The sequence below is a fragment of the Lynx rufus genome, unplaced genomic scaffold, assembly GCF_022079265.1.
Source record: "Lynx rufus isolate CCGP_SWC_20201006 ecotype Redwood Valley unplaced genomic scaffold, mLynRuf1.p SCAF_18, whole genome shotgun sequence".
Taxonomy (NCBI): Eukaryota; Metazoa; Chordata; class Mammalia; order Carnivora; family Felidae; genus Lynx; species Lynx rufus.
Genome location: NW_025814832.1, coordinates 41,573,128 through 41,586,365, shown reverse-complemented (window position 1 = coordinate 41,586,365; position 13,238 = coordinate 41,573,128). Strand labels below are relative to the sequence as shown.

The 13,238-nt window shown below is 54.1% G+C and overlaps 2 protein-coding genes across 18 annotated transcripts in view; both read right to left on the bottom strand.

The window, feature by feature from the left end:
- Positions 1-13,238, bottom strand: part of LOC124512839 (leucine-rich repeat-containing protein 37A3-like) — a 340,529-nt gene that overhangs the window by 235,152 nt on the left and 92,139 nt on the right. The gene's annotated exons all lie outside the window — the stretch shown is intronic.
- LOC124513568 (pleckstrin homology domain-containing family M member 1-like) overlaps positions 1-13,238 on the bottom strand; it is an 80,611-nt gene that overhangs the window by 42,417 nt on the left and 24,956 nt on the right. For 14 of the 17 annotated variants that reach the window (XR_006962434.1, XR_006962433.1, XR_006962432.1 and 11 more), the window contains 3 exons: positions 10,771-11,691; positions 8,509-8,654; positions 4,628-4,821 (listed from right to left, as the gene is read on the bottom strand). Coding sequence is in view for 2 of the 17 variants with exons in the window: in XM_047081694.1 (XP_046937650.1) it covers positions 4,628-4,821; positions 8,509-8,654; positions 10,771-11,691 (1,261 nt within the window). In the remaining 15 variants the exon portion in view is untranslated. Of the gene's footprint in view, positions 1-2,211; positions 2,422-2,469; positions 2,583-2,631; positions 3,098-4,627; positions 4,822-8,508; positions 8,655-10,770; positions 11,692-13,238 lie in introns of those variants that run through there. The other 3 variants (XM_047081695.1, XR_006962441.1, XR_006962442.1) reach the window with 3 other exon arrangements.

Sequence of the window (13,238 nt, the reverse complement as noted above, 5' to 3'; positions counted from 1 at the left end):
AACCAGAAGTCTTAGCCCTGTCCAACATGGGGTCCGTGGTGGGCTTAGGTAATAACATCACCAAGCAGAGAGACCTCATAGTAAGAAAACAAGGTCACTGTTGCTGACTAAAAACAAACAAACAAACAAACAAACAAACAAATCCAGGCTGTAGAAATGAAATTGCTTTTTAAAAGTCCATGGAACTACTCTCATCCTTTCATATACACCTATTTTGTATCCATGCTGCCTCTGGCCCCTACGAGCAGGGAACAGTTTTAGAGTTAAAAGATACTGGTTGCAAGTTCTGGTCCCACTATGGACTGGCTGAGGAACCAGGAACAAGCCATTTAACTCCTTGGTGCCTCAGTCTCCGATAAAACAGGGTACACACATGAATAAATAATCACAACTATTTAAAGGCTCATAGATCCAAATGCAATATGAAATTGCTGTGTAACCTTTACGGCATCATACAAACATTTGTGGTTGTTTTTGCTTTACTTAAAAGTAGTGGGAACCATCTGGTCATTTTCACCTCACCCACCTTGCCGCTTCTCCATTTAGCCTCTCACCAGAGGGCAAATTCAAAAAAAGGAAAAACTGGTCTTCAGATAAGGTAACAGTTTTCACACCCAGCTGCTCACCAGAATCACTTGGAGAGCTTGTTAAAAATAGAGCTTCTTGTGCTCCAGACCTACTGAATCGGAAGCTCTAGGGATAGAGGGACCTAGGTGGCTTAGTCGGCTAAGTGTCCGGCTTCAGCTCAGGTCATGATCCCACGATTCGTGGGTTCGAGCCCCGCTTTGGGCTCTGTGCTGACAGCTTGGAGCCTAGAGCCTGCTTCGGACTCTGTAGCTCCCTCTCTCTCTCTCCCCCTCCCCCACTCACACTCTAATTCTCAAAAATAAATATTGTTTAAAAAATTAAAACCGAAAAGAATCTCTAGAGATAATAAGGTCCAGGGCACTGAGGGATCCTAGACTATACAGGGGACAAATATAGACACCTCTACAACCACTTGAATATCAAAAATAGAAGCCTGGCCACTTATTCATCTATAAAGTTCATCCTAATGCAGTATTACTTAAGCATAAAATGTTTATTCTGATTTTCACCTCCCCTCCCTCCCCCACTCATTGCTCAGGCAGTTAAGAAGGAGTTTTCAAGATACAGAACTTTCAAGTACTGATTTCATTCCAATGTACTGTCAGGGACATGGCCAGAGATAACCACAAAGTGGGTTCAAAGTTCCAGTAAAATTAAGATGCTCAGTTACTGTTGTGTCAATTCAGCCTCGATCATTAATTTCTGCAACTGCAAAAGTTAATTGCTGACGCTCGCAGGATTGTGTGTTTCCTTTTAAGACACTCAATCACCAGTATCATGAAGCTGAAAGGAGCCTCAAAGTTTATGAGCTCCAAACTAACATTTTATAGATCAGAAAAAGAAGTCTAGAACCAGAACTCCCAGGACTGGTTCAATACTTCAGGGGAAAGACACACTAAAAGATCTGTCCTTTCTTAGTAACACAAAAATAATTCTATTTCATTCCTTTTCCAATGGGCTCACAGGTCTGATTATTTAAGTTCCATCATCTATATAGATATAAAAATTTTTTTCTAAAGTAGTCTCCACGCCCAGCTTGAAGCTTAACGCAGGGCTTGAACTCACCACCCAGAGCTCAAGCCGTGAGCTGAGATCAAGAGTCAGATGTCCAACCGACTGAGCCACACAGGCGACCCGTCCCTTCTTATAATTTTTATATGAGAATAGGGCTCCCAGGGTAAGAGCAAATTCTGTCGTTTTAAAACTGTTACAGAGTAGGTTTTATATTTGCACTCAAACCAAACACTTCATCAGTATGGTCTCTGGTATAAACCAAATCAAAAGAAAAGGGAAAAAAGTGTAGCAGCAACAACAGATTAGTGTCAATCAAGAGTTGGGGCCGACGTCATTTAGGAGCTGTGAGTTACAATGAAACTTATTCTGACGACCTTAGCTCAATGATGGATCTTTCTAAACTAAAGAAGATTCCGTTTGTATTGTTCATTTACACTCCATCCAATCCTGCCACACCTTATATTTTTTTCGGACGTCCCTGGGCTCTCCAAGTGAATAGTAAAGTAGGTGTAGGGGCCCTGACTCCCACCATCTCTACCAACCCAGAGCAGTGAGTTGGCAGGTGCTGGACAAACAATTTATAATCTGTAAGTGTGACTTTCCCTTCACCTAGTCTACTTAGCAGGTAGTCGCGGCCTCGAAGATCCCATGAGCCGTCCGGCCCAACGTCCCCACGCATCAGGCCGGACCCTCCATCCGCCGCCGACTTGGGCATCCCGCCAGAGACAGAACTTCCGAGCCGCCCCCGGCAGCGCCCCGGCGGAAGGACTCGGCCTCCACACTGGCGGGCGCCCGAGGCCCCAGCCAGGGGAGCCGGCCTCGCCCAGCCTGGCTGCGCCCCCGCCCGTGCCCCGACGCGGCCCTCACTTGTGCGTTTGCTGGTACAGCGGCTCCATGTCGCCGGCCCGCCGGGTCCGGCCCTGGCTTCCTTGGAACACGTCCTCACGGCCCCCCGTCCGGCTTCCGGCTCCCGGTCGCAGGACCCGCCCCCTCCTGCCGGCCAGGGCTGCCCCGACGCGCGCCCTGCCGGTGGTGATGGAGACAAAAGAGGAGGGCGACGGGAGAAGAGGCCCGGACAAAAAGGCTAAGGGTAGTCAGAGGCACTGCCGCAGATCGGGGACGAGGAAGCATAGTTGTGGGTAGGGGGGCGGGCTTCGGCATCGAGTCAGGCGTTGACAAGGGCAGTCGGAGAAGTAGGGACGTGAGGTCCTCAGAGCAAAGCTGCAACAGAGGGGGCGGACACCTGCCATTCCCCAGCGGAGGCAGGCTGCGGGGGCTGTTCTCGCTCTCCTTCCCAGTAAACTGCTCAGTTGTGGGTCTGGAGCTTGCGCTCCGCTGGGCTCTTGTGCGCAAGCATCTCCTATGTCAAGTATGTCCGGTTACTACCCCCCCCCCCCATTTATCCTTCCAATAAACTCCCAATGAATGAGTGGTAACCGTGTCTTGTGTGCTGTGGGGAAACCGGGTTCCTCTTGCCCTCAAGAGAGGTCGCGGTCTAGGAAAGGAAGTGAGATAAGGGTACAAATAAACAGCTGCTTTTTTTTTTTAATTTTTTTTCAACGTTTTTTATTTATTTTGGGACAGAGAGAGACAGAGCATGAACGGGGGAGGGGCAGAGAGAGAGGGAGACACAGAATCGGAAACAGGCTCCAGGCTCCGAGCCATCAGCCCAAGGGGAGGCTGAGAAACGGAGCTCCTTGCGTCCCCGCCTCGAACCAGAAGGCTGTCACCCTCTCCTGCGCGGGGACTCAAAGTTCCACACCCAGAAAACGGCGAGGGGTCACTGTCTCTCTGTGCAACCTCAGCGCACTAGCTGGCTCTCCCTACCAGTCCTGCATTCACTGGTGCTCTTATCCAGCAGGGCCCAGTGGGTGTGAATAACTCAGCTCTCAAGGCAAGAACGACGCCTCAGTGCATATTTGAAAAGCCAAATCAAGTACACCGGGCTCCGGGGCAGGTGTCGGACTTGGCCTCCCTCGGGCCCAGAAAGCCTTCCTTTCTCCAAACAGCCCCTGCCACCTGGCCTTCTCCGCCCCGCCCCCCGCCCCCACCTCTAGCCCAGCAAAGCCACAGGCTGACACTGCCTCCCAGCGCGCTGCTGGCCCAGCCTGGCTGGCTCTAGGCCACTCATCCGAGGAATTGAGACAGCGAGGTGGTCCCCCCTCAAAAAACCCTCAGTCCTTCCTCCTTTGGTCTCCCTTATTCCCCCCGCATCCTTTCCTACTCTGCTCTCCTGCTCCAACGTGGTTGGGGACCCTCAGTTCCAGTCCCCCCGCAACCTCTCTTTGCTGGGTGTCGAGGGAGGGAAGGGCTGCCGGGCCCAGTGGAGAGGAGTGCTCGCGCGCGGGCACCGACTTCGGGGTGCACGCCGCGTGCGCCTGCCTGGGGGGCCTCCACGTGGCCGAGCACCGCGGGGTCCTGGCAGCGCCCCTCTTCCCTCCTAGCACACCCCGGAGCTCTGTTCTTCCCTCGTATGGGGCCTTCATTCAGGGCCTGAGCGCACCGTTCCTTCCATCTGTAACACTCTTTCCTGAGTCTTCCCCTTTCTAACTCTGACTCATTCTCCAAGGCTCATCTTATATGTACATTCCCCCAGGAAGTCTTCCCGGCTCTGCCCTCCTCCACTCCGGATAAGAGGGCTCACCTCTGTACTTCCAGGCATCCTGCCTCCCTTCTAGCTCCCTCTAGGCTGTTGTAGCAGCTCTACAGGCTGTTGTAGCTCTAGGCTTACACATCTGCCTTCCCTGTGAGAGGGTAGGACCGGGTCTACCTTGCTCAGTGTGGAGCTCACAAAGCTGGCTCAGTGCTGAGCACTTGGTATGTTCTCAGTAAATAACTGTTAGATGAACGAGTAAATGAATGAATACATGAACAAATAAAAACCACTCCCAAAGCTTGCGGTAATTTCCCCAACCTAGTGGGAAGGTGATTTCTGCTCGGCCCTGGCATTTTTCCTAAGGGGGCGTCTTGGGCGGGCACTAGCTGCATGCATGCGTGTGTGTGTGTGTGTGTCCGGGACGCTCACCTCTTGCTCAGCTCCTTCAGGACCCCACTTCGGCACAGGCCCAGGTAATCCCCCAGAAGCTTCAGCTGCTCCCGTCTCCTCCGGACGAGGCGCATCTGCTCCACATGCTCGTACAGCGAGGCGTTCACCAGCTGCAGGTTGATGAGGGGCTGGGCCCGGATCTGCGTCAGGAACTTCAGAGCCTGCCGGCAGATCTGGGACACCACCAGACGGCAGACGGGGGCGATTGGGGGGGGGACAGAATGGCCGTTCAGTGAGCATCTCTGCGACAGGCACAGTATTACCCACCCACTCACCCGCCCTGCCACCACCGTCCAAGGGAAGCGGTGCCATCTTCATTATACAGATGAGGAAACGGAGGACCAGAGATGAAGTGACCGGGCCTAGGTCCACAGCTCATAAAAGTCAAGATCTGAACCCAGTTGCCCTAACTCCCAAACCTACTCTCCCTCCCAGGCACTAGCTGCGGTCCCTCCCCGGCCACGTTGGGTCAATGCCCCTCTCCCCCTGGGCCTACAGATCCTTCCCACTATTTCCTGTCTTCCCAGCCCCCATTTTCCTGCCTAACAGAAACAGGCACTGCCCCAGCGCTGACTCAGGAACCAGGTGACTGTCTGAGTCAGGCTCCAGCCACGGGAAACTACAGATCAGACACAGCTTAACAAGGTTTCCCGAGCGCCCCCGCCCCAAGCTCTGGCCAGCAGCACCAACCAGGGCTCCCCCAAGTCCCCGTGTGGAGGGGAGCGATCAATCCCAGCCTCTCCCACTGACAGGGTGTTACAGGTTCTACCCTCGGCCCTGACCCTAATGCCAAAGCCGGTTACTGAGCGCCTACTATTTGCCCCACGGTGGGCTGCGGATCTCAACCATATCCTTTCTTCGGGCTGATGACAATTCAATGGGGGAAGTGTCACCACCTCCATTTTACAGATGAGTAAATGGAGGCTCAGAGAAGCTAAAGTGGCTTATCCAATCTACCTGCAGAAAGCAGAGCCCGGGTCTAAACTGAGGTGTTGTCTCTGCACACTTGGCTGCCTCATTAACTACCAAGAAGCTTCTCTCCCCTTCAGTCTCCTCCTTGGTGTAATAAGAAGGCCGGAGGATCTGAGATGGTCTCCACCATCAACTACCATGCAGTGGTTAGGAGTCGGGCTTTCAAGTCAGAATTGAATTCGAATCCTGGCTCTACCACTGCCTACCAGTAGGACCTTGTGACACTTATTTAACCTCTGTGACTCAGTTTCCTTGTCTAGAAAGTGGGGAAAAGAAAAGCATCTCTTACGGAATTAGTTTGAGTTTAGGTTAAAATAATAATAGTAATAATAATGCAGGGGCGCCTGGGTGGCTCAGTCGGTTAAGCGTCCGACTTCGGCTCAGGTCATGATCTCCAGGTTCGTGAGTTCGAGCCCTGCGTTGGGCTTTGTGCTGACAGCTCAGAGCCTGGAGTCTGTTTCAGATTCTGTGTCTCCCTCTCTCCCAGTCCCTCCCCGCTTGGTGTGTGTTCTCTCTCTCTCTCAAAAATAAAGAGATAAACTTAAAAAATATTAAAAAATTAAAACAATAATAATGTAAGCTCCTGGCACCTAGCATATCCTCAGTAATGGGAGCTGCCTTCAGACCCTGAGTGCCTGCGCAGCCCAGCTGTCCCCCGAAGCGTTAGGAATGTACCAGGGCCCTCAGGAGACTGTCACACTGGGGGCTTGGGAGCCTCTGGCCCCCTGTCACCCAGCCCCACTGCTATCTCTTGCCTCCCGCAGCAACAGACAACTCCTCTTCCCACTTCCTAGTGCCCTGAGGTGACAGCCCCCGAGCCAACAAGCAGCCCAGCAGCAAAGCCCTGGTGACTGCTCAGACTGCTCTTCTCCGTCCTGGCCCAGCCCTTCCCACGACAGCTTAGGCCTTGGGCGAGGCTCAGATGAAATAATACACAGGAATGTGTGCTGAAAGCTGCCAAGTGCTGCGGACGGACGGGCAGGAGCTTCCTGCTCCCCAGGGACTGCTCTTGTCCTGTGGGCTTGCCGGAGACAGTCAAGAGAGCAGCCCCAGTCCCGGGCTGACGTCCTGCCAAGTGCCAGCCAGGCCTCGCACAAGTGGGTCAGCCGGTGGTAACAGCGAACAATAAGGCCCTCAACCCGTGAGCCAGCCACTTTGTATTTCGAATTTTCCCGTTCTTGCGTAGGCCAGGGATCTTTGAGAGAGCAAGAATGAGCGCTGGGTATTTCCTGATCTCAGCTATGCCGAGAAAAGTACCGTAATTTTCTAGCTGGAAAAAGGAAGTGGCACAAGGATTACAGCAATGAATGGGAAGATGGCTTAACAAGTGTCCGGATGTTGGGGCGCCTGGGTGGCTCAGTCGGTTAAGCGTCTGACTTCGGCTCAGGTCATGATCTTACGGTTCACGGGTTTGAGCCCCATGTCGGCCTCTGTGCTGACAGCTCAGAGCCTAGAGCCTGCTTTGGATTCTGAGTCTTCCCCTCTCTCTGCTTCTCCCCCACTCGTGCTCTCTCTCTCTCTCTCTTTCTCTCAAAAATAAATAAATGCAAAAAATAAAAAAAACAGTTGTCCGGATGTTGTAAATAGCGAGTATGTTTTATGGCCAAAGAATTATTTGCATCTGTGGCGGTTCTGAGGTTTAATATTCTATATGCAGTTAGTTAAATACTTATCACTGAGGGCAGGAGTGAGGACAAGGTAACCAACAAAAAGCCAAAGTGAAGCTAATGTCCTTGGGGTTCCGGTCCCCAGCAAGGTGGAGGCTGGGGTGGCACGGAATCTATGAGTCACGTTCCCTGTGCTCTGACGACACATCCACACGTCAAGACTGCATGGCCAATAGGCCTGGGTCTTGAGAAACAAATAGCTTCTTCTTTGTGCTTCTGTGTCTGTCTTAAGCAGAAATCTGTGCCTTTGGGAGAAAGCCAAGTTTGTGCTCCTCCAGGCAGGCTCTGACCAAGTGAATGAGGGGCTGAAGGTGTGGCAGGCCTCAGGAGAAAGAAAGGGCACTGATGTAAGGCTCTAAGAGACTGGCGGGTGCCATCTCCTGTAATGTCCTCTGAGGCAGGTACTTATTAATCCTTCTTTATAGATGAGGAAACTGAAGTTAAATAATTTGCTAATGGTAACATAGCTAGGTAAGTGGGTAAGCTCAGGTGGAGAAGAAGAAAAGAGAGATCTTAGAATACATCTTATTCAAAAGCATTTGGTGAACATAAAAAAGTACTCAAGACCAAATCACACTAAATGGTACCAAGTGGACAGAGCCTGTTATAAATCAGTATGAGTCCAGAATGATCCCAACTTTACAAATGTATGTAAACAAATATACAGAGAAGGCTGACTGCTCCAAGGGGAAGTACAGCCAGTTGGCCAGCCCACCCATGCATCCACCCGTCCATCGGTCCACATCCATCTACCCATCCCTCCATCCACATCCATTCACCCAACCATCTGTCTACATCCACCCGCCAACCCATCCACCCATCTATCTATTCACAACTATCTACCCACCCATCCCCCATACATCTAGAAATATAATCTATCCTATCTTTCCTTATCTATTCTTCCTCTCCCTCTCTTTCTCTCTCTCTAGTTGCTGGTGCCTTAAACAGTTTTGTCCGTGGCCATGGGAGCTGCAGAGAACCACCCTCAGACCTCCACCTGAGGAACGAGGCAGACACTGACAGAGTTCTGCCCAGGGGCTACAGACCAGCAGCACAGGTTTTTCTTGGTTGGCCCTCCCACCATCATGGGGCCTGAACCAGTGACCCTAAATTCCCTAGAGCCAAACTCCTCCACACAAAGAGCAGCAACAAAGGGGAGCGACCATTCCTTTGTCACTCCTCAGCCCTGTGTGGCCACGACTGGTTGGGCCCAAGGCTTACCGGGCGCTTGGTGAGGTCCCAGTTGTGGATGATCCTGGCCGGAATCACCGAGGCATCGTCCTGGTGGCAGATGTCGCAGTAATAGAGGCCAGAGAAGGCACAAAGCTTGGGTCGTACAAACGAGAAGCCAATCTGCCGGGAGCAGCCTGGGGAGAGGGACGGCAGGAGAGTGAGCAGTGGCGGGGCCAGAGTCTGGGGACAACGCAGAAGCTCCTAGGCAGAAGGACCTGCTATTTAAGGAAGGGGCAGACATAAAAGGAGGACACAAAGATCAAACAACCGTCACTCACATGCCCACCGCTGAGAAACAACCCCATTACTTAGTCTTTACGACAAAACACCGTTACAATTATTGCTGTCATTTTGCAGCCGAAGCAGTCGGTGCACAGAGAGGTCAGGAGACCTGCCCAGTCACAGGACGACTAAGTGGCAGAGCCGGTAATCGGATTTGGGTTGGGTTGGTGTTAGAGCCCACATCCTCTTCTACCTAGCTGCCTGTGTTCAGTGTTCCCACTGCTTGCTCACCAATGCCAACCTCCCGTAGGCCCACCCCTCCACTGGGGCCCAGAAACGGAAGCAACCGAGTCAGCGCCTCAGCAAGCAGGGTAGGAGCTGGGGCCATGGGGCCGGCCGACAGGCAGGGAGTAGGTGGGGAGGCCAACCGGAGGCAGGACCGTCCGGACACTGCCTGGTGCCAGCTTGGAGTCAGAGAGGCCGGACATCTCAGGACAGTGGTGCAGGGTCCGGCTTCAGCTCCGCTGCTAGAGGTCCCTCCACAGCGGCGGGCGGTGAGAGTCAGAGTGGGGCTCAGATCCTGAGCACATGCCTGCCTCCCACAGGGCCAGGGGAAAGAGGCCCTCTGGCCTTGGGACGAGAAGGGCTGGCTCTTCTGCCGAATAGCTGCCTCATCCTAACCTTCGTCGAGGTTTTACGAGGTTCCATTTCAGTATCTATAAAATTCAGCTGCTCCTTGCTCTCCTGTGGGGGTGATGACCAAGTTTAAATGAGCTGAGGCTTTGAAAGTGCCCTGTGAACCATGAAATACAGCCGGATGCCGGCGGTGGGCATCCACCCGGCCACAAAGCCATGCCTGCAGCAGGAAGGAAGCCCAAGCCCCCAGATTCAGTCTCGGCCTGAGGGCTGGCGGGTGAGAGGCACAGTGAGAGCCGCCCCCTGCCAGCATTCACACCCACTGGGGGACCCTCCCCACCAGCCCTGGGGGGCCTGGCCTCCTCCCCGAGCCCAACACCCACAGGCGGAAAGGGCAGAGCGTGAGTGTTAGGGGTTGGCGGGTGTGAGGAGGGAGTGAGCAGGGACTTGAAAATGTCTTCTGCAGGAAGAAAACCGCAGACCACTTCCTTCCGGATGCCCGAAGCAGACTTTCCCTCCGGTCCCACAGGCTCCAGACAACAGGATGGTCCCCAAACCACCTGCAGCCGCGTCTCCTGCTAGGGCACCCTGCGGCAGGGCAAAATCCTCACAGTCCCCCTGGAGAACCGAAGGTGATGGAAACAGGGGTCTGGGTCGGGGAGAAGAGCTAGAAATGGAACGTGAGCCATGGAATATCTCACTGCCTTGAAAAGCAATGGGGTGGAGAGGCCCTGCGGGGACACGGCCAGAGCGAGGCTCTAGGACCGTCAAGGTCCACATCTGGCTTCACCACAGGACAGGTTATTGTTAGGACTAAGTTAAATAACCCAAACAAAGCAGCTGGCCCGGTGGTCCCACACAGAAGAATCAGGCTTGAGGACAGTAATGATACGGCAGATGTACTGACGTAGAATGATATCCATAATACATTCCTCAGTAGAACAAAACCAAGTTGCAGAACAATATATACAGCTGTGCTGGCCCGTACGGTGGCCACAAGCCACAGGCGCCCATTTCAATTTAAATACCTTTAAGTTAAACTGAAAATTTGGTTCCTTAGTCACACTAGCCACATTTGAAGTCCTCAGGGGCCACAGATGGCTTGTAGTTACCGTATTAGCACAGATCTAGGATATTTTCACCATCGGAGAATGTTCTATTGCACAGCACTCAGTAGGATGAGCTGTGCACCCACAGGTCCCAACCCTCGGCAGGGCTGCTGGCCTCGGTGGGTGCTGGGGAGGAGCAGAGGCTACGTCTGCTGCAACATCCCAGGGGTGGCATGGGGGCGCTCGTGGAGAGCCAGGAAAGGGCAGAGAGCCTAAATCGGGAGCCCCACCCGAGGCAGAGTGAGGCGGGCAGGCTGGGGGTGGCGGGACAGCAAGGGGGCACCTGCACAGAAGCAGCCCTGGGAGTCGAGGCCTTTCTCCGTGGGGATGGCCACGAGGTACCGCAGCAGGAAGCCGTTCTCCCGCGTGGCGAACTTCAGCACCTCCTGACAGTTTTCGTCCAGACTCCCGCCCAGTGTCACCGCCTCCTCGGCTGTCTCCAAGTAGGACGCCAGGACCTTGCGCACCAGCTCCCTCCACAGGGCGGCCTCCTCAGCATTCCCGGCCTGCAGCTTCAGGACGGCCTTGGCCTTGATGATTTTGAAGAAAGATGGGCCCCTGAGGCTCTTGTCTGGCAGGATATCTCGGATGGTCTCAACTCCGTGGCTGTCACTTAACATTTTCTCGTTGTTTCTCACTCGGAAGCATTTCAGAGACTCCAAGGATAGGGAAAAAATATAGGGCATCCAGGTCCTGTCCGTGTACAGGTACAGAAGGGATTCTTTAATAGCGTCTGGCTCAGGAACTTGGGCAGAGGACCAACAGAACTGCGTGCCCTGGAGAGTCTCGGGCTCAGTGGGTGGGTCCGGGTGAGAGGGGAGGCCACCCTGGGGGGCATCTGGGGGGTCCTCGGACTGCTCCGGGTACTGGATCTTTACCCACTCATCCTCCTGCTGGGGCCGGCACTTCTGTAGGGCCTCCCGCACCCGGTCCAGCCAGTCCTCGGCTTCGTCCTGGGAGGAGGCCCGCAGGGCCAGCTTCCTGCCAGAGAAGACCAGCTCGAAGCGGCCGTCGCCGTGGGCTGGCCCCACGGCCTCGCAGCGCAGCAGGGAGCAGTTCTCCACGCAGGTGCGTTCCTCAGTGTTCAGGTAGAGGCGGAACTCCAGAGGGGAGAGCTCGCAGAAGAGTTCCTTCCAGATGCCCATCGCCCCCCGCTGCTCCACGGTGCCCAGCTTCATGAGAGCCCGGAATGGGTTGGACAGCCCTGGGGGCAGAAAGAGGCACTTTAGAAGGCGGGCCAAGCCTCTACCTCCCGAGGCCCTGCAGCGGGTGGGGACAGGGGCTGCCGCGAGAACGCTTTAGGAGTGCCTTCGTCCCATCTGCACCCTCAGCTGTTGACCTTGTTCCTGAATTTTACTGAGAGAAAAAAAAAAAAAAGGACTAAAAAAATTACCTCCACAGAGCCCTCACTATGGCATCTGTACCCACACTCAGACTTCCCCCTGTCACCGGGGATGAACTTCCGGCTCAGTCTGAGGCCAACTCCTCCGTCTGCACAGGGGACCCCTCCCCACCGCCCACTCAAGGACAGGGACGTCTCTCCAGCAGCCCCCCCCGCCACCCCCCACCGTGTCACTGCTTTCTCCCTTCCCTCCTGGCTCGTTCCCATCAGCACACAAACACGCTGTTATTTCTGCCATCTTTAAAAATAGCTTTCTTGATGGCACTCACATCTCTAATTACCACCCTGTTCCTCTGTCCCCTTTACAGAAAACCTCGAGGAGGTGTCACAACTGTCTCTGGTTCCCCTGCTCCCGTTCCATCTTGAATCTGCTCCAGTCAGGTTTTTGTCCCCTCCTTCCACTGAAACGGCATTTGGGAAGCCCCATGCCCTCCTTGTCACCAAATCCCAAGGCTAATCCTTGGTGCCAATCTGGCCTGACCCATCAGTATCTCAGGACACAGCTGAGACCCTCCTTCCCTCATGAGACACTTCCCTCACACGGCTGTTGAGGGGCCACTCTGGGTACTCCTCCACCACGACGGGCCACTCTTCTGTCCCCCGGGCTCACTCCTCCGCCTCTCCCTGACTTGTCAACATTGGAGCACCCCAGAGCTCAGTCCTGGGTCCCCTTCTCCTTTGACACCCACCTCCTACCTGATCGTGCCTACGCTCAGGGCTTTATGCCAACAGCTCCCCAGCGTTTATCTCCAGCCTGAACCTTGCCCTTGAACTTCAGGTTCAGATCTCCACCTGTGCCATGTATGGCTGATATCTAATAGGCATCTCAAAATTGACATCCCCGAAAATCAGTTCCTGCCCCTCCCACTGCAAACCAGCTTTTCTTCCAACATCCCTCATCTCATAAATGGCAAACTGCATCCTTCGAGCTGCTTGGGCTAAAAACCTTTCCTTTCTGTCACACACATACACACGCAGCCCATCAGCGAATCCTGCTGGCACATCCGGAACCCTCTGCTTCTCACCACCTCGACCGCTACCACACGGGCTCCGACGGCTGTCACCCCTGGCCTGGCTTATGGCGAGAGCCTCCTGACTGGTCTCTCTCCCCTGAGGTCCTTCAACATACGAGCCAGGATGACTCCCCATTTAAAGGAAGTCAGATCACGTCCCTTTGCCCCAAACCCTGCAATGACTGCCATCTCCCTCGGAGGGAAAGCTAACATCCCTTCTGTGGCCCGCGAGGCCCTCCGTCACTCCGCCCTCATCTCTAACCACCCCCTTCCCATCTCCTTGGTTTCCTGGGCACGTGCCCATGGCAGGATCTTTGCATCTGTTCCCCTCCTGGA